Consider the following 23,634-nt stretch of genomic DNA (forward strand, 5'->3'; position numbering starts at 1 on the left):
GTGGGTTCACTTTTCTGTCTCCTTCCCTATGCTGTGAGCTCCCTGAGGACAGACCATTGTAAGCTTTGACTTGTCTACCATTGCTATAACCAACACTATAAAAATATGTTAGAAGAAGGGGTCTTGGATGACACCCTAGTTTCTCTAGCGGTATTTGTCACAGTGCATTAAGCAGTGTGGGTTCACTTTTCTATCTCCTTCCCTGTGCTGTGAGCTCCCTGAGGATGGACCATTGTAACCTTTGCATTGTCTACCATTGCTATAACCAACGCTATAAAAATATGTTTGAGCAAATGAATAAATGACCAGGTTTAAAAGGGTAAAATGAGAATTTGGCTCAGGATGTGTTGAGTATGAGATGTCTGAGGACCATGCAGTTTCCATAGGTAGTTAGACACGTGGAGGAGGAGTTCAGGAGGGGGTTCTGGAGATTTAAGTATAGAAGTCTCCATGGAGAGAACACTTTTAGATTAATGAGGAGCAGGCATAGGGTGCATAGTGAGAAGAAAAGACGGCTGAGGAAACAACTGTGGGGCCTCCCAACACAGAGAGCCCCCTTTGCTTGCAGTGAGGAATGAGGAGAGACGAGCAGAGAGGAGGAAATCCAGAGTGGTTTGCAGAAACCAAGGAAGGAGCGAATTAGCCTGAAAATGTTGATTAAGTTAAGGCACGAAAAGTGGCAACTAATGGTCAATGTGACCAAACTTTCAGTGGAGTGGATGGGTGCAGACGCCACATTGAATTAAGGTAGTCAAGAAGCAAAGATAAATTTAGAAATTCCTCAAGAAGCTTAGCTGTGAAAGAAAGAAGCAAGAGAGGTCAGGACCTAGGGCGAGGTGTGTTATGACTGTGTCTACATATCGCAAAAGCAATATATAATGGTCAGTTTAATTAAAAAAACAATCAGGGGCTGGCCCAGTGGGGTAGTGGTTGGGTTCGCACTCTCTGCTTTGGTGGCCCAGAGTTCACCAGTTTAGATCCTGGGCACGGATCAAGCTGTGCTGTGTAAGCATCCCACATACAAAATGGAGGAAGGTTGGCACAGATGTTAGCTCAGGGCCAGTCTTCCTCACCAACAAAAAAAGAAAAAAAAAATAGCCAAAATAGCTATGTGATTTCACTGCCTGGTCGATTTAGAGACTGGCCTGTTAGTGAGAGGATTACTCTGACAGCACCTGGCTACACCACCTCTGCAGGAAGGATGTGGGCTGTGTTACTGTCACAGCACAGATGCAGACGTAGGTGCAGCTACATCTCAACAAACCATCTTAACCAATTTCTCTTTTTTAATGAATTCCCCCCTTCAGAATTATTTTGTGAGGGACCTATGTTTTCTTTTTGATGGGGTTCCTTTTGCCGAGGTCTCTAAGACTTCTACTGTAGTGCCACTCTGAAGGGGGTAGCTGATGCCCCCAGTTTAAAAATAAGCTATTTATTCATTTAAGTGTGCTTAAGCTACATCATCTCTAACACCCACAACAACCTTTAACGAATAGGTTTGTTTTTTTTAAATAAATCTTTCTTTACAAATCTTTACAAATCTTCATTTTTCAGATGAGTCAACAGAACCTGAGAAATGTGAAGGAACTTTTCTAAAGCTGCAGAATGGGGATTTGAACCCCAGTCCTTCTGGTTCCAAGGCCCATAGTCTTTCCATTAGACCCTATGGCATATTACTGTTATTACTTGCACTGTAAAATCTCCTTCAAGAGTGGGTTCTTTATAGTCCTCATCATGGACTTATAGTCATGAGGATTCATATACAGCACTGCAGAAAACGTCTGCTTTGTTTTTACACATCTCTGGTGGCGCATGCATTTAGTAGGGAGCAGAGGAAACAGATAAAGACCAAGGGCTTCTCTTTTCATCATCTGCAACCACATAATTATAACATCTCTCTTATTGATATCACATTGCATAATGCATGTTTTTCTGCAGGCTTTCTCTGAATCCAGCTACTTAGATGTGCAAATTACCACTGTATAAAATTTATCACTAATTTTATTTATAATTTATTTTGGCTTTCTTGCAAATCCAAATTCATCCAAATTTCAGATTGGTTTTACACATGTATTCACTTGGGCAAAATCTGTTGCTGAGGACTCTCAGCTCTCAGCGAGTAAAAGTTCATTCTCTGTTCCCAGTTATTCAACGCGAAGCGCTTCTGGTAAATTCTCCATCTCTCACTTCTCAAGTTAAGTACAACATATTTACTTTGAATCATAATGTAGCCATTTGGTTCTAATCTCCGTGTTATCTAGCAGGCACTATTACTTAATATCTATTGGAGCAGGTGCAGATTATGCTCTAATTATCATGGGTTATATGGTGTTTTGAGATAAATTATGATTATATATTTTTTTTAATTTTAAATTTCCTACTGCTTCTCTTTTTAGGTCTTATAACGTGAATAATCTAACAGAGGACTTGAAAGGTTTGTACAAAGTTGCTGGTGCTGATGGAAAAGGTATCACTTTCATCTTTACAGACAATGAAATAAAAGATGAGGCATTTCTGGAATATCTTAACAACCTGCTATCTTCAGGGGAGGTAAGTCCCGAAAGTAGAGAAAAAGCTCATATTTTTAAAATGTAAATTTGAATAGAAAGAGCAGCCACCCTTGAGAAGAGAGGCCATTTAGCACACGTTTTTCATTTTAGACATGCTTAACATGGGAGATTTAGTAGATTTTTTGAAGTTCTTGTGAAATTAATGCTGCCCGCCTCAGATATTTTGTATGCTTTGTTTGATTTTAAATATGGTTCCTTATTTGGCTCTTCAATTTTCAATTTGATCTTATAATTTATTTTCGGAGAAGCAAAATTTTCTATCTATCATTGTCTCTCTCTCTCTCTCTCTCTCTCTAATAATCAAGAGGATAGAATAGTTGAAAGAGTTCCACCAGCAGTAAATGGATGTTTTTGTCACCACTCCTGATACCACTTGTCTCAGCACTTCCATGACCACCCACATGGTTGGTACTTCATTAGAAGCACTCCTGGGACTTAACATATTGTTGTACTCATGGCTAAGATTTATTGCAGCAACGTAGTAAGGATTCACAGCCAGATCAGTAAAGAAAAAGACCCCTCAAGTAGAGTCTGGAGAAATCCACGTGCAGGCTTCCTATGTGCTTCCAAAGAAGCCGTACAGAATGTGCTTTTCCTTTAGTAGTGAACTGCAGTAACACATGCATTGTGTTTCTGTTCAGGAAAGCCTGTTTGAGACTCAGAGGCCAACAGTTTTTTGGAGGGCTGGTCATGCAGTTACTCCCTACCTAGCCACAACTGCCAAAATTCCAGACTCCCAGAAGGAACGCAGATGTTCACCATATATCCCAGTGTTTGTATAAGTAGTCTAGACGCAGTGGAACAACCGTATCAGTTAGTAATGAAGGAGACAGTCCAAAAGCCAAGTTCCCAGATGCCAGCAGAGGGCCGGCCAGCCCTGCAAGCACATCCTTCTCTCCATCAGACCTGCGTGTTAACTCTTCTTTTCATAATGATGTATCAGTAATGCTCACTGGAGCATGAACTGGTTAACTACCTTGGAGCCAGAGTTGAGACTATGAGTCGGAACAGAGGGCGTCACTGGACGTTTAAAGGGATGATTGGAATGGTGGAAGAGATGGCTTTTTGGTGATAGCTATTTGAGCAAAGGGAAACGTAGTTTCCTCCTGATTAAGCTGCTCAATAAAAAGTTGCACTTTTAGCAATCTGTGGCAAACCAGGGATTTGGCTATGGAGATGCAGAAAGAAAATATGAAGAAAGATGACATACAGGGGGAAAAAAGACCAGACTTTGGCAGTGAATTGGCTGTGGGCAACTCTTAAAATACAGAACATTTTCTTGTCTATTGTTCAAAGATCTCCAATTTGTTTGCACGAGATGAGATGGATGAAATCACCCAAGGTCTGATATCGGTGATGAAAAGGGAGCTGCCTCGCCATCCTCCAACCTTTGATAACCTGTATGAGTACTTCATCTCCAGGTCACGGAAGAACCTGCATGTTGTTCTCTGCTTCTCTCCAGTGAGGTTTTATTTTATTTATATCTATGTAGGAGGAGTTACTTGTTTAAATGCACTTGATAGTTTACCTTCTCTGATGAGATGATTTGAGCAGAAACTAACATTTGTTACATTGAATTCAAATGAACACTTTACTACCACCATTCTGCACTGACCAAAATCTCATACCAAAGTGTGATAATTTAAAATACTCATCTTACTGGAAACTACTGCGTAGCCTACAACTTTCATTAATTACCTAGAGACATAGACTGTTTGAATTATAATATATTGGATATTGAATATATTGGTGATATAATCTTATTCAGCTCTACCTCCAGTATAGACATACCATCTAGAATGTCCCTGATGGAGATTTGAATATCTCTAGCTTACCATGCTGCCCGATATACTAGCCATTAGTCATGTCTGGCCATTTAAATTTTGATTGATTAAAATTAAGTAAAAATAAAAATCCAATTCCTTAGTCCCACTACTTCGTTTCAAGTGCTCAATAGCTCTGTGTGGCTAGCGGCTGCCATATTGGAAAACACATACATAGAACGTTTCCATCATCACAGAAAGTCCTAATGGGCAGCCCAGCTCTGAGGATCTCACTAACTTACTAGGCAACCTGCTTAAATTTTAGTCTAATAGTGAGAAATATATTCTTTACAGCGGTTGAATTTTATCTCTCTGTCTTTTCCCTGTGATTTTGTTTCAGTGCTATTAAATGAACCCAATCGGTCTCCCATAGACAGCTCTTTAGATATTTGGAGAAAGTTATGCATTCTCCCTAAGTTGTTTCCTTTTTACACCAAACACCTCTCGTTCCTTCTGCTGTTCTCACCTGTTTCAGTGTCCAGGTCTTTCCTGGTCATCTGTCATTAGAAGAGTTCTCGTTGGTCAGTTTCCTCTTAAAAAGGAGCTATTTATTATTTATTCTAGGAGCTCCTGGAACAAAACAGGTGTAGTCTTAGGACAGGGAAGAGCGTGGACATATTATCTCCTTTCATCTGGACACTTAATTTATGTATTAATGCAGTCTAAGAAAATTTTTTAAAACATTTTTTGATGTCACACTGTTGGCTCAGAATACATAAACCCCTCTCTAGCTGAATCATAATCCCTGTGTTCCTAATACTTCTTCACTTTGCTCTCAATAGGTTGGTGAGAAGTTCCGTGCCCGTTCTTTGAAATTTCCTGGCTTGATATCAGGTTGCACTATGGACTGGTTCAGTCGCTGGCCCAAGGAGGCTCTGATCGCCGTGGCCTCCTATTTCCTTTCAGGCTATAATATTGTCTGCTCTAGTGACACAAAAAGACAAGTTGTAGAAACAATGGGGCTCTTCCATGATATGGTTTCAGAGAGCTGTGAAAGTTACTTCCAAAGGTAAGTGACATAACACACGCATGATAGCTACAGACCCACAGAGTTCACCCCAAAGAGGAAATTTTTTTTAATTTCTTTTTTATAGAAACATCCAGTAAAAGACTCTTAATATTGATTTAGCACAAAGGCCCAGCTATACTAATATTTTTTCTTGCTTTGATTTTCTAGGGAGTATGTATTGAAAGATGATAAGTAAACAAGATTTAAAAATTAACTACTGTCCGTACTTAAGTGCCTCTTTTCCCTCCAGGCCTCCAAGTAACGGATGCTTAATGAATCACTTTATTTTGTTTGCTTAATTTTTCTTTTGAAAATGACTTAACTAGTTGATTTTAAACTATTTAAAATTAATTTCTTATTCAGACGCATTATCTTGATTAAAGAAGTACGCTGTTTTAAAGTTTCATTATTGCCTTATGTTAAGGGATTTAGGTTTTGCATTTGCATTACTTAGTCTTATCAGTGCCTTAATGCCAAATAATTATGAAACAAAATTTTAATTGACTGTAGAAGAGACCATTCCTTAAAAGCAGCAGTAGTGTTCGTTATATGAAAGCTGGTGTTGACAGCTCAGAAATACAGCATTTTCCCCCAAAGCCTGAGATTCACTATGTACAACTGACAGATGTGAGTAAACATGGCCCATCATGGGTCTCTGGAACAGTGGGCTTCTCCCCTAGCGTTAATGGATGGGCTGCAGAGGGTGCGGAACCCCCCAGAAAGACTACCTATTTTTCTGCAGAGAGAGTCTGGGTAACATTTTCATCCATTTTTCCAGGGAGTACCTATCTTGCAAAAGTTTGTTTATCCTAGAATCTTTTCTTTACTTGAAACCATACCTGGATCACTCTCCTAAATAATTCTAGACAATCTCCTGGATTCTCTTGGTGAATCTGTGTGTATTAATTCTTACTGTTAGGAAGATTTTCTTTCTACTTAACTTGAACTCCTGCTACCATCATCTGTGGAGAGAAATTTTTACCTTTGTACAGCTGCAAAAGCCCATGTCTTTATTTTTATTTTTATTTTATTTGAGGAAGATTAGCCCTGAGCTAACGTCTGCTGCCAATCCTCCTCTTTTTGCTGAAGAAGACTGACTCTGAGCTAACATCTGTGCCCATCTTCCTCTACTTTATATGTGGGGCGCCTACCATAGCATGGCTTGACAAGTGGTGCCACATCCGAACCCGGGATCCAAACTGGCAAAAGCTGGGCCGCCGAGGCAGAATGTGCGAACTTAACTGCTGTGCCACCAGGCCGACCCCGAAAAACGCATGTCTTTATTTTTGAAAATATTGGTGTATTTTCATATCTTCTTAGGCTGTAGAAGTTTATTCTGAATGTAATATTTATATAATGCTTTAATGATAGTCACATATATGCCCAAGTCCTTAAAATTTGTCTTTAAATGTTATAAATCTTCAGAACTCCAAAAGTGAAGAATTTAATATAAAAGGTAAAATGATTTGATAGACTATGAGGAGCTCTTCTTTGACCTGAGTTTCTCCTGTATACAATAATTCCTTTTATTATTTCTATTGTTAAATATAATTACTATACAAAGCCCACAGAGAGTGGAATGTTGAATCAAGTGTGGCTGCCTTGATTTCAAGGATGACCCGACGGGTCAGTGGAGAGACTGGTTTTCACTTTGTAAGCCCACCCTGCTGGTTTCTAGCAGTGAAGAGGTGTGTAGCACATATCAGTTGAATTAAAACAGATCATAGCACAAATTCATTTCAACCATTTATCCCTAACATTTGTACAGAATCCTGAAGTTTGAAAGCGTGTTTCCATATGCTATTTTATTTTTTGATCTTCACAAAATTCTGGAAGGTGTAGGGCCACGATTCTTTTCTCAGTTCTCCAAATGAGGAAATAAGCCCAGAGCAGGGCTAAGAGTCGAGTCAGAGACCTCTAGAAGATCAAAATATCAGAGATGTAGTGTTCTTCCCACCTTGACTCTAGGGAAACCATTCACAATTCCTGCCCTCCTGCTGGCGACTCACTCTCTGGAATGGCACTGATGTCACTGTGGGAAGAGCGTCTGTATTGACATTCTATGAGAGTACACCAGACCGATAGAGATGAAGACCATTTTTATGTTCTACTTTCAGATACCGCCGAAGAGCACATGTGACTCCCAAATCTTATCTCTCTTTTATAAACGGTTATAAAAACATTTATACTGAAAAGGTGAAATATATTAATGAACAAGCTGAACGTATGAATATTGGTAAGCAGAATGGAATCTTGTCTTTTTAGGGCTTGTTTGATAGAGATCCCTATATTTTGTTTGGCGGATGTTGTTGTGTTTGAAAACGAAATACTGACTTTATTGTTAGTAATAGATTATTTTCAGGGATACCCTTATGGGTCTTTTGACCTGCCAAGAAACTCTGGGCAGAAGAAAATCTGAGTAGCGGTGGCCTGTTTTCTGTCTAAAACCCTTTCTCCCAGCTCGTTCAACTCTGGGTCCACCCCGTCGGGCAGTGGGTCACCATAGCCACTGCAGATGGGAGGCCAGCTCTTGGCAACGGACCACAATTTCAGTTTTTGGTTTCTTTACAATTTGCCTTAATTTGTATAAACTTTACTACGTTAATGCTTCCCAAATTTCTAACAAAAGAAAAGGCAAAACAGAAACAAAAACAAAAAGAAAGAGTTTTCCTGAGCAATGATTTTCTGAATGTCCGGTGTAGGTAACAAACGTAGGGAAAGTGTACAATGGAATGGATTATATGTCCGGAAAGCATTTGGTCCAAACAATCCAAGACACTTTAGTGCTTTCTTTTCACTTCTTCTACACGAAACTTGGTCACATAGCATAACTGCGTGCCCAGGTCTGTGAAGTTACTATGAAGATAGAAGCACCGTGAAAGAAGTGTTCTGTTGGCTCACCTTCTTGCAGCTTTTCTGTAGGACGCTCTAGACTCAGTGGCGGGCTGAAGCTACCTGTACTGGCTCATGAGGGTAGATTGTTAAATTTTTATCATCTGGTTGTTAAACACAGCGTCTATTAAAAATTGTCATATAGACTTACGATTAAATAAATTGTAATAAAAAGGAGGCAATAAAAAAAAGAGGCAATAAATGCTCAAAACTTACCACTTCTTGGTTATTTTTACTCTAGTTTACTATTATTCGTGTCCTTGAGGTTATTTATTTCTATTCTGCATGATAGAAGTGTTATATGAGGCTGCGCTACTGAGAATCTCTTGGTAGCTTGAAATCAGCCATCCTGGGAGTGTTTACGCCGTGGGAATTGGAAAACATACAAATGAGCGCTCCCCCTTCCCCTTATGAGGCCCAGATGCTAAACATGCACCAGCTCACACTGTCTGGAACCCGGTCGGAATGTGAAAGTTCAGTTTCCCAGGGGTTTTGTTTGACAGTCCTGAAAGTCACAGAGCCAGTTGCACCAGTTTTAGCAGTTATTTTCATTTTTATAGCAAACAGAACCCCAAAATGTTAACATATTTTCTGTCTCATTTTCTGTCTCATTTGCCGTCTCAGCTATAATATGATTCAAAGGCAAACAGCGATAGTTAGAAGCTGTTTGCAAAGCCAAGGAGAGTGTAAATTTGTCAAATAAGTTTCCTGACTAAACTAATCTTACTCCATAAGGCATTGTGACTTTCCCTCAAATGTAGCGAGGTGATGTTCTTCTATCATGGCTGCTTTCTTCATCCCCTGCTGAAACTCTCAGGAATATGGTCAATGTGTTGCTACCAAGATAGGTGTATTTTTAAAGTGTTTGTCCATAAATAATCGTCTTGTATTTGTTATAATACTTATACGGAGCCTTATAAGTGGTAAATGTTGAATAAGCATTTGATGAAGGTGTATCCGTATGCTCAGCAAAAGCGTATATGTGTGTGTTTGTAAAGGTCTTGATAAGCTTATGGAGGCAAGTGAATCAGTTGCGAAACTCTCTCAGGATCTTGCGGTGAAGGAGAAGGAATTGGCAGTGGCTTCTGTAAAAGCAGATGAAGTGAGTTGGCATTTCTTTTGTCATGAGGGGTGAGGAAAAAAATTATTTTTATAAGTGTTATTAAAAAGTAAACAGAGTATAAACCTACAAACTATTTCTGGTAAGATAATGTTCACAAAGACTATTCAATATTTCCCTTTAAGTTATCGCAAGACATACTTAAACTATTAGATCCTCCACCTGGGCTAAGACTTTTCTTTCTTCTCTGCCTCTGTCTCTCTTGTTCTCTCTCATCTGTTGATGAAATTTCTGCTGGACAATACTTTATATTGGTCTTCTCGTTAAGGTCCCTGCAAGCTCTAGTTTTCCAGGATAGCCCAAGTCCCATGTGAAGTTTGTGTCAAGGAGGGAAGAGGATAAGAGGAAGAGCTGGTGGAGTTAAAAGGATACTCCTGCCAAGGTGATAGGGATGTGTGTTGCTCCTTTGTATACCACCCACCAGTCTCAGATTACTTTCAGCTTCCGCTCACTGAGAATCTGTTAAGAATAGATACTTAAAGCTTGACCCTTAGCCAGTTACTGGACTGAGTGAGATAGCACAGGGGAGGCACCATGTGGTAAGCATTCAACAAACATGAGCCATTTTTATTGTTTTTCCATGAGACTTAATATAGTGTCTGACCTTATTCTATTACACTTACTTGAATTGTTTTAATTTTCTGCAAATTCCATAGAATGGAAATACCATTTTTCTGAAAGCTTGAAATATTTATTTATAAATTCTAAGCCTGAGGAAAGCTTAGGAAATAGAACACTGCAAGGAACGCCTCAAAGGAATTACTTTAATACAACTTAAAATACAGATGACTTCGATGGGGAATAAATTTGCTCCTATTCATGTTTTATATTATATTAAAGACATATTCTCTCATTACTCAAATCTATAATTTTGCTCAGAATGTCTCTGTTTGCTCTCGTGTGTTTCCTCAATTTAACAGGTATTAGCAGAAGTCACAGTAAGTGCTCAGGCTTCAGCCAAAGTAAAAAACGAAGTGCAGGAGGTAAAAGACAAAGCCCAAAAAATTGTGGATGAAATTGATAGTGAAAAAGTAAAAGCAGAGACCAAACTGGAGGCGGCTAAGCCCGCGCTGGAAGAAGCAGAAGCAGCCCTGAATGTGAGCAGTGCGTTGTTATCCCTCCCAACACAAGTCCTCGCAGGCACCACGATTCATGATGCGAAATAAGTGTGGCATGTTTGTAATCAGAAAACTGTATTGAATTCTTGGTATGATTTGTGGTCTCTGAGTCTGGAAACAAATGTTTCCCTTGATTAAGTTTTCTAAGTTCTAGTTTTTTAAAGTCTTCACTTCCCATAACTTATTATTTTCATTTCGTAAATCAGCCTTCCATGAGAACTGAGAAATAATGCTCGTGATTAATGGCCTAACCTGTAGCATAAGGGATTCCGATTATATAGAGAACTTTCTCGGTTCCTCCAGCATCCTATCCAGATTGTGCCATGTGCCCTTTTAGAAGCCCCTTCTGGTTCCTGTTGCTCTTAGGATAAAGTCCCAAGCGAGGCATCCACAGCTGTGAGACAAGAGAGACACAGACAGCTACAAAGGCAGGCAGATCTGCGTTTGCCTCTCGTGACCACTGCTTCCTAGATATATGATCTGGAGTAAATTTGCTTAACTTCCTTAGGTCTCTGTGGGGATTATACTTCTTCATTGATCCTTGAATGATCAATGTAAGCATTAAAAGTAATGAATGCAGTTTGCTGGGCACATAGAAAGTACTCAGTAAATATTAGTGCTGCAGCTGATAACCTGGCTCCCGTCTACCCATTGAACTTTCTCGTTTGTCATTCTGTCCCTACATGCAATATGATCCAGCCATAGAGAAACATCTATAGGCTTCTGGAATAATCGTGATCTGTTTAAATGTGTCTCTTCTTCTGCCAGGAATGCTAACCTTCATTGCCTAACAAGAGTCATTCTTCAAGACCAGGCTCAGACCTCACCTCTTCCAGAAAGTTTTCAGTTCTTCTGGTTCTCCTTTGTTTTCCTAGCACCTCTATGCTTCTATCATGGCCAATAATCCTAGTTTGGGATAATTATGTTTTCTCTCTCTTCCCTGGAAGATTATGAGGACAGGGCTATTTTTCTTTGTTTTTTGTTTTATTTGGGAGAATGCCTGTAGTTGTTAAATAAATGAGTAGATTCATGATAATCATTTAATAAAATTTTGGCAATGACCAGGACACATTCTCCATTCCCACTCCCGTTATGGGTCCTATGATAAAGTGTAAGAGAGAGAGATCACGGAACCAGACAAGTCTTAGGAGATTTTATTGATCATACGATGTCCCAGTCCTTCTTGCCTTGAATGTCAGGTAATGTCTTCTTCCAAATCCAGCTTACAGATAGAAACTTTCAAAGGTATTTTTATGAGCCAGATGTTATAAGAACTTCTCTTGTCTCCTTTGAATTTCTTCCCCTTCCATAGACAGGGCAGCCCTCAAAATGAAGATGGAAGGTGAGGTTTCTGATATTCAGGGCCTTGCTCCTCTTTTAATATCCACACATAATATGGACTGTGCTTTGAAGATGCGAGTCGTCTAAATGTTACCCATCAATGAGGCTGGTCGCCAGCAGAGATGTGGAGTGGTGGACAATGAGTGGTAGTGAGATTCTAAAGCAATGAGTTGAGGGCAACAGACGACAAAAGAATAAAAACAAACAGAAATCCCAGAATAACAATGAAAGAGCCATTATGCAAAGAAATGCAAGTCCTTGAGGAAATAATGTCAGGGATTGGGGAGAAAACACATTTTAAAGTATCTACTTTAATTATTTAAAAGTATTAAATTTCGGGGGCTGGCCCTGTGGCCGAGTGGTTAAGTTCGCGCGCTCTGCTGCAGGTGGCCCAGTGTTTCGTTGGTTCAAATCCTGGGCGTGGACATGGCACTGTTCATCAAACCACTCTGAGGCAGCATCCCACATGCCACAACTAGAAGGACCCACAACGAGGAATATACAACTATGTACTGGGGGGCTTTGTGGAGAAAAAGGAAAAAAAAATAAAATCTTTAAAAGTATTAAATTTCCATATGACTATGAATACTACTCAATTTTTTTTTTAATTCCTAACCCCAAATACAGACTATCAAACCAAACGATATTGCCACAGTCAGGAAACTTGCGAAGCCCCCGCATCTTATTATGAGAATTATGGACTGTGTTCTGCTGCTATTTCAAAAGAAAATTGACCCTGTTACTATGGATCCAGAAAAACCTTGCTGCAAGCCTTCATGGGGAGAGTCATTAAAAGTGAGTAGAATCTGTCTTTGTAGGTCCCATGAGGCACAGCGGGCGTCCTCATCCCAGGACACTAATATAGACCAGACAAGTTGGCAGACGATAATCGATCACTGTGGATTGAATAGTTTAGCTTAAACTGCATCTCCCAACATGTAAGTAGGGAAAGATTTTAAAACAGAATGTTTTCCTTTTAGAAAATCTGTCCAGAACCAGTGGCTGGTATTGGCACAGTCTTGATGTCAACCCAACTCAGTCTCCAAAGGAGTGCCTGTGTGGTTGGCGGCGTTTAGAGACACTCACTGGCCAGGAAACTTACATAGCTTTTCTTTTTCACTCTTTCATCTTGGAAATGGGAAGAAAATTTGCAATTTACAGATGTAGGTTGACTACTGCCATAGTCTTGATTTGTATGTTTAGAGCACATCAATTATTACTTCTTTGAAAAAATTCAATTTAGAAGTACATCCTAACGCAAGAAGAAAGTATTTCGTTTCTTTCAGAACTTACAGGTTGTAATACTATTTTTCAGTTGATGAGTGCAACGGGCTTCCTCTGGAGCCTTCAGCAGTTCCCCAAGGACACTATCAATGAAGAGACTGTTGAGTTACTGCAGCCGTATTTTAGTATGGATGATTACTCTTTTGAAAGTGCCAAAAAAGTCTGTGGGAATGTGGCTGGTCTGCTTTCTTGGACGCTTGCTATGGCAACATTTTATGGTATCAATAGAGAAGTGTTGCCTCTGAAGGTAAAACTTTTCTTCCTTCTCCCAGTAAATCAATGTTTAATAAAATCAATTGTTAGGTGTTACTGTTATTAAAAGAGAAGTCATAATTTCAACTAATAAAGGTAGGTATCCCTGTTAATCAATTTTTTGTTTTCTGTATGTCCTCTCACAATTTCTCTTCTTTTCACATCTATTTCATATTTCTTGGCATCAAGACAAGAAATTGAAACCAACTTGTTAAACAGGAAATTAATTTTGGGGGAATAACAATCAAGCTATTATAAAGGAAAACTGGCTATATCTTTAAAGTTTAGAGATTAGGTTTAGAGGCTGCATTTAATTACTACATTCCAAACAAAATTTATAAAAATTAGAACCAACACCTAGAAATGTTTTAAATTTCAAAGACAAAGAGAAAGTTATACACATCTAAGGAATAATCAATCAAACAAAATGACAAAGGTTGCTTACAAAAGAAGAGAAATCAGGATATTGCAGACTTCCCACAATCCTGAAAACTAGAAAATAATGGAAAAACATATGCAGAGTATTGAGGAGGAAATGCTGGGGTTCAAGAATTCAATAACTACCCAAGCTGCCCTTCACGTATGAGGGAACAAAAAGACATTCTCAAGGATGCAATTTAAGTGTTGAGGGGTAAGTACACACACACACACACACACCGTCCTTACTGGGCCAGACTATCCTTCATGATGGAGGGAATAGAGGCATATCCTCACGAGTACAAAGGATTCATAAAATCTACAACCAGACATGTTCTACCCACTGCCTCCTGCCCCCAACCCCATAAAGCTAAAAGAGTTGAAAGTGGGTTCTCTGTGGAATGGAAAATTGTGAGTAGGTGATCGGGGGGTTACTGTTATAGAAGTTGGCTTCCTTTTTAACTGTGGATAAGTAACTTTGAGAAAAATAGAAGAAAATAAATTGAAAATAGGAAAATTTTAGCAAAGGGGAATGGTGAGAAAGTATGGTAAATGCACCCAAAGAAAAAGATACCAAGAGAGAAATGTTACTAGAAATGCAGAATTCAAGAAAAAAAGGACTTATAAGAGCAGTTGTTTTTATTGATAAAAATTGTGATCCGTGGTGAGACTTAACTGTAATAATGTTTATGCAATAAATAAAATAGCGTCAAATTCCATAAGCCAAATCCATTAGTGTTTTAAGTGAAGATTAGCAAAAATAGTATTGAAATTTGAGATTGTGGCACATGCTGTCAACCCATGACAGATCTGGTAGGCAGAGGCCAGCTTTATGGGCGTGCAGCCTGTGCACAGGGACCCCGTGTTTAGAAGAGCTCATGCTTGGCTTAATGCTCTGCTGTCACCCTCTTGAAGTTCTTAATACTTTTTTAACAAGGGGTCCTGCATTTTCCTTTTGCACTGGGCCCTGCAAATTATGTAGCCAGTCCTGAGTAGGCATAAATCAATAATTATTTAAAGATCTTACACTTTATTTTACACTTATTTAAAGATTTTACACTTATTTTTAAGGTTGAATAGCTACATTGAACTTTCTTCAATATGAACAAAGAAAATAAAATTATTTCTAGTGTCCAAGAAACATTTACAAAAATGGACCATATTCAATTCTAAAAGAAGACCTTGATTCAATTCCACATGCAAAAATTACTGAGGCCTCATTCTCTGATTATAAGCAATAAAATTAGAACGTTTACATTAAAAAAAAGAGCTATTACTTCTATTTAGAAAATGATGACAAAAATCTAAAGCTTTTGTGATGTGGCCAAAATGCTTCATTCTCAGCCCTTAGATGAATCAAAAAAACTAAATATTCTAGTATATACTCAATTATAAGCACACACACACACAATTTAAGGAGAGTGGAATAGAGCTAATAAAAATTAGGGAAAAGTAGCAAAATTGAAGAATTGGTGCTTTGCAAAAGAAAATATGTAAGAGAGATGTTCTTGGAAAAGCTAATCAAGAAGAAAATGTACAAGAGGAAATGAAAAAAGATAAATCCACATAATCACAGATATGTAGATTTAAATAATTAAAAAGCAAATTTTACACAGTCATATGTAAATACATTAAGAAATCTAAATGAAATGAAAAGTTCCTGGGAGAAAGGACTAGTTTCAAAAAACCAAATATTGAGAAAGAAAATGAGGAAGTTATCAAGGAACTTCTGTTTCAGCAGACTCTAGGGCTATGTTACTTTACTGATTAATTATTTCAAATTTACAAGAAATAGATAATTACCATACTGTAAGACTTAGAAAAAGATGAAAAATTACTGTGATGGTAATTTTACTTCAAGAAATCTTTACCAAAGAAACAATCCAAAATGTTTACATACCCAATAGTATTTATCACAGCATTATTTATAATAATTAAAAATGGGGAGGGAAAAAAGAAAGTTCAAAAGTAGGGAAAAGGTTAAGTAAATTATGATACATCCAATTGCAGCTATATAACCAATGTTCATGAAAAAGTGTTTAAGGATGTGGGGAAATACTACGTTAAGTGGGGAAAAAAAAAAACTAAAAATACCAGTTGTCAGCTTCTTAACACAATACTCACAGACTATCTCTAGGTAAAATCATGGGTAACTTTTATTGTCCTTCCTGTATATTTCTGCATTTTCCATGTTTTCTATATTGAACATTAATAATTAAAAGAAAAAAAGAACTCCCATGAAATTTCTTTGAGACCCTCTGCTTCCCCAGCTGAAATAACTGAAAGAGATGACCTCTAGATTCCATGTAAGGAAAAAATTATGTAATTGATGTTATTATTCACCAGTTCGAATCAGGAACGTTTTGTAGTGCTAATGCGACTCCACACTGATCGCCTCATCTTCCTTTCCAGGCTAACCTGGCCAAGCAGGAGGGCCGTTTGGCAGTTGCCAACGCTGAACTGGGCAAGGCACAAGCACTGCTTGATGAGAAACAAGCTGAGCTGGATAAAGTCCAAGCAAAATTTGATGGAGCAATGAATGAGAAAATGGTGAGATGAAATACACAAAATTGCTAAAACAACGTACTGAAATTTTACACAAGTATGTGTCATACTTAGAAAGGAGGCAAATGTTTATGATGAAAAACTATTTACCTGAATGCCCTCACTCCCTGGCTTTGTCTACTTATTTGGGATCGTCGACACTCCTAATGCTTTTTTGTGTTTTTAATAATCACTTTCTATAAGAGTAAGCCGTGATGTCACACCCAAAGAGTTCTGACTTTGGAGTTAGAAAAGGGATTTGAGACCCAGCTCAGGCAGTTATCAGTTGTGCAGTTGGAGGCAACTGATCTAACTGCGTCTGTCAAATGCGAATCCTAATACGACCTCAGAGGATGGGCTGTGTAAGCAGCGGTGGTCTAGGAAATGTTGGACAGTCAGCTTGTTAGTGGGTGGAGGCAGGAGGAGAAGAAAGCCTTGATTTGCCGTGTCTGCTGATTTCTGTGGTCTAGGTACTCCCACCACTGTCAATTTTAAGTGGTCAATGTGACGACACTGGATGCAGATTTGGAAAAAGATGGGCAGCATCACATCGTTATGACTATTTCCCCCACGCAGACGCAATGGACTTAACCTTAAGGATACAGATAACACAAACACGTAGTAAATAGTTAGGAAGTGATGAGTTTTGATTATTTATTACCTTTGCTTTAATATAATTTGTTTAATAGAAAGTTTCTATAATTTAATTTTTCATAATGGCTGTGCTCACAAATTTTCTGAAAATTTAACAATTGGCTCTTGTGAGCTGATACAAGCTGGCTGCAGCACACTACTATTGTGTAGAATTTTTTTTTCTGGGAAAAAATACTTTGTGGACTGCAAAGAACTCAGAATTATTAGTAAATCCAAAACTTAAAATGGTATATTTTGTTGATTTGATTATGCTTTGAAAATATTTAATAGAAATACTATTTTAAGTTATGAATGAATTATAAGAATTTAGTATGTAAAGTTTCAATCATACTGTATTTTTAGATCATATTTATTTTGGGAATTAAAATTCCTCCATGTATTTTCACGTGTGAATATAATGGATGTTTGATTAAGCAATTTAAAAAGTTCCTTGAAACATTCTCCCTTTATGAATGCAGGATTTGCTTAATGACGCTGATATGTGCCGGAAAAAGATGCAAGCAGCTTCCACTCTCATCGATGGGCTGAGTGGAGAAAAAGTCCGATGGACTCAGCAAAGTAAAGAGTTCAAAGCTCAGATTAATAGGTATAAATTTTGTTTTTTGTTATAAATCGCTCTCTTTCTCAATCATCACCCCAAACACCACCTCTCTGGGACGTCAGAGAACGTAAAGTTCATTTCCCTCAAGTGCTTTTCTTCTTCATTTCCATTTACCCATCTCTGAATCCTGTCATTTAAGAAAGTGCGTACAGGGGCCAGCCCGGTGGTGCAGTGGTTAAGTTCGCATGTTCAGCTTCTCAGTGGCCTGGGGTTTACCACTTTGGATCCCAAGTGCAGACATGGCACTGCTTGGCAAAAGCCACACTGTGGTAGGCATCCCATGTATAAAGTAGAGGAAGATGGACATGGATGTTAGCTCAGGGCCAGTCTTCCTCAGTAAAAAGAGGAGGATTGGCAGTAGTCAGCTCAGGGCTAATCTTCCTCAAAAAAAAGAAAGAAAGAAAGAAAGAAAGAAAGAGCTTACAGGTTAAGTCCCTCTCAGGAAACAGAGAGGGCAGAAAATTTTGTAAAACACTTTTAATCTCAATTTCAGTTCAGCAATGTAGGTTTTCAGTACAAGAGTGCCTCTGATATGGTTAGGATTTGCCAGAACAATCTGGATATTTGCTCCAGTTCTATGCTCTTCACCTCAGGGGTTTTGAAAGTGTAGATGAATGGTTTGTTCTAAATGCAAGGGTATCTCATGCTGGTGTCTGTTGGCATCCTCAGAAAATTTAAGGAGAGGAGTAGGAGTATGGCAAAAGAAAAAAAGGAAAAGAAGAAGGAGAAGAAGGAGAAAGAGAAGGAGGAGAAGGAGGAGGAGGAGGAGGAGGGAGGAGGAGGAGAAGGAGGAGGAGAAGGAGGAGGCGGAGGAGGAGGAGGAGGAGGAGAAGGAGGAGGAGGAGGAGGAGAAGGAGGAGGAGGAGGGAGGAGGACGGAGGAGGAGGAGAAGGAGGAGGAGGAGGGAGGAGGAGAAGAATGAGGAGGAGGAGGAGGAGAAGGAGAAGGAGGAGGAGGGAGGAGGAGAAGAAGGAGGAGGAGGAGGAGGGAGGAAGAAAAGAAGGAGGAGGAGGAGGAGGGAGGAAGAGAAGAAGGAGGAGGAGGAGGAGAAGGAGGAGGAGGAGGGAGGAGGAGAAGAAGGAGGAGGAGGAGGAGAAGGAGGAGGAGGAGGATAAGAAGGAGGAGGAGGAGGAGAAGGAGAAGGAAGAGGAGGAGGAGGGAGGAGGAGAAGGAGAAGGAGGAGGAGGAGGAGGGAGGAGGAGAAGAAGGAGGAGGAGGAGGAGGGAGGAAGAGAAGAAGGAGGAGGAGGAGGAGGGAGGAAGAGAAGAAGGAGGAGGAAGAGGAGAAGGAGGAGGAGGGGGGGAGGAGGAGGAGGAGGAGGAGAGGAGAAGCTAGTTTAAGCAAGACTGAGTCTGCACAGGACCAGGGCGTGGGACGGGAAAAGCGTACTTCGGTCCTCTGGGAGTCAAGGCTCTGGACCTGTAGGCTTCAGGAAGGAGCCTTCCCTCTTGCTGCCTGACCCACCCCAACTGTGGCCACTCCTGCTCCCTTTTGGGCTTGGGGACACCTTTTTGCAGGGTCTCTCCATGTCTGGCTACCAAGTGTTAAGCAGAGAGTACAGGAGGATTTCGCCTAGTAAGGAAACAAAACTGCACTGTGGCCTTCAAACTCCTTAATGGCCGAGCTGACCGTGTGTTAGGTTACTCACTCTGTGTCTTCTCTTAGACTCGTAGGTGATATTCTGCTGTGCACCGGATTCCTTTCCTATCTTGGTCCTTTCAATCAGATATTTAGGAACAATTTGCTTAAGGACCAGTGGGAGATAGAGTTGAGAGCACGGAAGATTCCTTTCACTGAAAACCTGAATCTTATTTCAATGTTGGTGGATCCTCCAACAGTAAGTGTTACTTTCCTTATAATATTATTTGAGCGTCAGCCTCATTTGATTTCTTGCTTACTAAGAAATCAAGGTACACCTAATTTTTTCTTTTTTCCTTTAATTGAAAAGATCGTTTTGAAAATGCTAAAGCATTACAAAAAAGAAAGAATTTTCTTAGTGGTATAGAATTTTCTTTGCATTTTAAGAAAGCTTGCTTTCAAATTAATACCAATTGCACTGCTGTGAACTGAAAGCTCTTTTGTGAATTACAGGCCTGCTAATACTGAGCTCTTCTTACAACCCTCATTATGTACACTGTCCTATTAAGACACTCTCTCTTTCAAACATTTTAGGCAAATGTAGGCATTAGCTAGGCCATAAGTACTAGAATTAACCTTCTTTTGATCATTAACCATCCTTTTTTTAATGTCCAATTGCATAACACAATAGCATGTTCTGGTATCACTGAGCGATAGCATGCCCTACTGCGCTAACCTTTCTCCCTGGAAATTTGATACCACTGTCAATTTTCAGTATATCTTGTAGAGCTCCTGTGGTGTTAAATGCTTTCCAGGCAATTTGTATTCATGAGCTGCTTTCTGATTTGTAATATGCTCCCCAGCTGCTGTTTCCTTAGGGATGCTATGCTATTAATTTCATGTTATCTGTATTTCAAAGTTAAAAAATTATCTTCCCTAATTCAAACAATGTTCAGCTAGCCTTACAGGGACTAGATAATATATGGGAGATGTATTGGGTACTGATGAGGCAAAGTGGGCCAGGATATCCTCTACTAATTAGGGTCTTTGGTGACAGATGCTGGGGTAACTAGACAAAGATGGAGGCTTCTTGGTTCATTGGATCTCGGGTGATTTTATTGACCATGTGGAGGCAGGCTGGCAGTGACCTCTTAATTTGGAAAGGAAATTTTCTTTTAAATGTCACTGATGAGCTCCTGTCAGTATAATGTCTCGTCTCCCCTCATTTCTCTGCCTCCAGCTATGCAATCCCCCACTCCCTGTGAAAGCAGAACCAAAGGGCAGAAAGCAGAAGTTTCAGACTCCTCCCTCTGGGCGTATCTTCTTCTCTCACATCTCATGATACTCATTATCTCCACTAACTCCAGCCGTCTGGACCTCAGCACCCAGCTAGTGTCCCCACATCTTAAGCTCCTATGTTCTCGGAATGTTCAGCAACCATGCTTCCAAATCCCCCGTTTAGGTTTAATATGCAATCAGTTTATGATATTTCCTCATAAATATGAAAATACAACATAAAGAACTAAACCTAGTCTTGGGTTATGAGAGAAAGGATTTATTAGAGGATAAATTTGTTTTTTTTAATTTAATGTTATTTGGTTCACATTTACAAGTTTGGGTTTTTTTCTAGGTACCTGTTGCATAGTCTCAATGGAAAAAAATGTCAAAATTTGACTTCTTTTTTACTGTGGTACTTTTAGTTACTAACGAAAGCAGTCTTGTTCTCCATCGAATGGCCATGTCCTTTCCTCTTATTCAGATTGGCGAGTGGGGGCTGCAGGGGCTACCGGGAGATGACCTCTCAATTCAGAATGGCATTATTGTGACAAAGGCCACCAGATACCCACTCCTCATAGATCCACAGACTCAAGGCAAAACTTGGATTAAATCAAAGGAAAAAGAAAATGACTTGCAGGTATGTACCATTTGGTGCATTGGAAAGTAATGTTGAAATCATAAATTTTCCCCAAATTTCAGTTAAATCTGCCAGTAATAAAGCTGTCACAACTGTTTGCTAATTTACACCCTGGGTTTTGTAACAGTGATTTGGGGCAAAAGCTCTGATTATTCTCTCCTTTGTTCTCTCCTACATCTCACTCTCCTTCTCTCTGTCCATTTTCCTGGCTCTATTGCTTTTGCCAGTGTTGGATGTGGCTTTTATTCTGGGTCTTGGGTTTGGGCATGCAGGAAAGCAGCAACAATAGAACTTGTGATCCCTCAGTTGGAGGCCATTTGCGCCAACCTAGCTCAGGCGCTTGGTACTGCATGGCATCCTGGAGTCCAGTGTTGGAGTTGGAGTCTCATGAGGAGTAATTTTAAGGTAGGGTAGACAAGGGCAGAGTCCAACATTCCTGGCTCCTTTGAGGATCTTGTTACCATCAGTATTTCAATTCCACTATCAATAGGGACTATTCCTTGTTTCCGAGACACTCTTCCCAGTTCTGCGTCTCCTGGATCCATATTTTTCTTGTACTGTTTCTACTAAACAGAATGTCTTCTCCGCTGTACCGCCCACTTCACTTATATGCTAGATGAAAGTCTTAAACATTCTTCAAAGTTCACATCCAACACTACCTTCATCTAGACTTGTCTGTGTCTCCAGCTTAATATAGCCTGTCCTGAATCCTTACAATGTCTTGTTTGTGTTTCTGTGGTGGACTTAGAGTCTGTCCTGAATTGTTGTTCTTTGCACGTTTGTTTTTTATCTCTACCATACCATAAACTTATTACTGGCCAGGTTTATGATTTCATACCATCTTTATATTCTCTGCACAGCTCTCAAACAGAGTAGGAGTTCTGATATTTATTGAATTTAAATGAATTAATCAATCTCTGTCATCCTTATGGGGAAAAAAGCCCAAGAAAAATCTTGATAAATGCAGAAAAAACATCACTTGGTAAAATTAAACACCATTCATGATAAAACTTCCAGCAAACCAAGAGTAGGAGGGATCTTCCTTAATCAGATAAAGAGTATTTACAAAAGCCTACAACAAACATCATATTTAATGGTGAGATGATTTAATGGATGAAAGATTTCCGTCTGAGATTAGGGCTTTGCTGGTAAGTGGACACTGCCTAGCGCCCAAGAACACCCCTAAGATACTCCCACCTCATAAATACTCCAGAACACAGTACATCAGACTAAGTTTACTTAAAAAACCCAGAGAAATCCCAGAAAGGATCAGAGCGTAACGGAGGAGAGGAGTTAAGGGAATTGGGGTTAATGGGAATGTGGCTTCTGAGGAGTTGCATTCACAGAAGGAGGGCACGAGTGGAGGATGCCAGCGCTCCTGCTCCTGAACCTAGTTTCCTGGATCCAGCTCAACCAGAACTGGTCCCCTGCTCCATTCCTCTCGCCTCGCCTGGGTGATGATCTCCCTGCTCATCTTAATCATGTTTTCCCCGATCATAGCTTTGTCTCTCCATTTCAGCGTTAAACTCATTGACAGCCTTCAGTAATGTCCTTCCTGATGCAACCCAAGCCCAGGAACCTTCTTGAGGAAGTAATAGAAATATGCCAGAGATAATTCCTTATTTTAAAAACCATCAACTGCTGGGATGTGAGCAGTTGAATGTGTGAATAAGCACGTGCACAAACACATGCAAATGAAAACAAAATGAAAAAAATTATTATTTCTTTACTTGGGAAGGAAAGCAAAGTGAAAAATGAAACACTTTATAAATGAAAAACAAAACATGTTTCATATATCCAGGGCTGCGCTCCTCCTTGGCAGTTTTTCCAGGGCCACCTCCAATGCCATCTCCAAGACCTACAGCTCTGTCTTCTGGAAAGAGAAGGTATTCACCAAATTTCCCTGTAAAGAATTCACTGACCACCTTGTAAAGACCCAACACCTGAGGGTCTGTGCAGATGACCCAGGCTCTGGGGGTGGCTACAACATAGTGTTTCTACACAAGAAAAATCAAGTGAATTAAGCTTGAAATTATGGCTCTAAGATATTATTTAAAGTTTATAAAAGACATCGAAGATGATTAAATGTAATCTTAAATCAATTGACAATTTGAAAATTATTATTTCTTTACTTGGCGTATTGGTCAGGCTTCTCCAGAGAATCAGAACTAATAGGATATCTAAGTATAAATACAGATATATAGAAAGAGATTTACCATAAGGGATTGGCTCATGGGATAATGGAGGGTGAGAAGTCCCACCGTCTGCCATTCACCAGCTGGAGGTCCAGAAAAGCTGGTGGTGTAGTTCCAGCCCAAACGCTGAGAGTCTGAGAACCAGGGAAGCCACTGGTGTAAGTCCTAAACCGAGTCTGAAGGCCAAGAACCAAGAACTGATGTCCAAGGGCAGGAGAATATGTGGACGTCCCAGCTCAGCCGAGAGCAAATTCGCCCTTCCTCCACCTTTCTATTCTAATCTGGCCCTCAACAGGTTGGGTGATACCCAGCCACATCCGT

At 39.6% G+C, this 23,634-nt stretch overlaps 1 protein-coding gene across 1 annotated transcript in view; it reads left to right on the forward strand.

Moving 5' to 3' along the window:
- Positions 1 to 23,634, forward strand: part of DNAH8 (dynein axonemal heavy chain 8) — a 283,834-nt gene that overhangs the window by 173,981 nt on the left and 86,219 nt on the right. Inside the window, exons 63-74 of the mRNA XM_070245526.1 lie at positions 2,397 to 2,550; positions 3,867 to 4,031; positions 5,176 to 5,402; positions 7,520 to 7,638; positions 9,293 to 9,396; positions 10,335 to 10,511; positions 12,501 to 12,668; positions 13,189 to 13,404; positions 16,239 to 16,376; positions 17,483 to 17,610; positions 19,291 to 19,462; positions 20,963 to 21,118. Of these exons, the coding sequence (XP_070101627.1) occupies positions 2,397 to 2,550; positions 3,867 to 4,031; positions 5,176 to 5,402; positions 7,520 to 7,638; positions 9,293 to 9,396; positions 10,335 to 10,511; positions 12,501 to 12,668; positions 13,189 to 13,404; positions 16,239 to 16,376; positions 17,483 to 17,610; positions 19,291 to 19,462; positions 20,963 to 21,118 (1,924 nt within the window). The remainder of the gene's footprint in view (positions 1 to 2,396; positions 2,551 to 3,866; positions 4,032 to 5,175; positions 5,403 to 7,519; positions 7,639 to 9,292; positions 9,397 to 10,334; positions 10,512 to 12,500; positions 12,669 to 13,188; positions 13,405 to 16,238; positions 16,377 to 17,482; positions 17,611 to 19,290; positions 19,463 to 20,962; positions 21,119 to 23,634) is intronic.

The sequence above is a fragment of the Equus caballus genome, chromosome 20 (assembly GCF_041296265.1).
Source record: "Equus caballus isolate H_3958 breed thoroughbred chromosome 20, TB-T2T, whole genome shotgun sequence".
NCBI classification, from domain to species: Eukaryota; Metazoa; Chordata; class Mammalia; order Perissodactyla; family Equidae; genus Equus; species Equus caballus.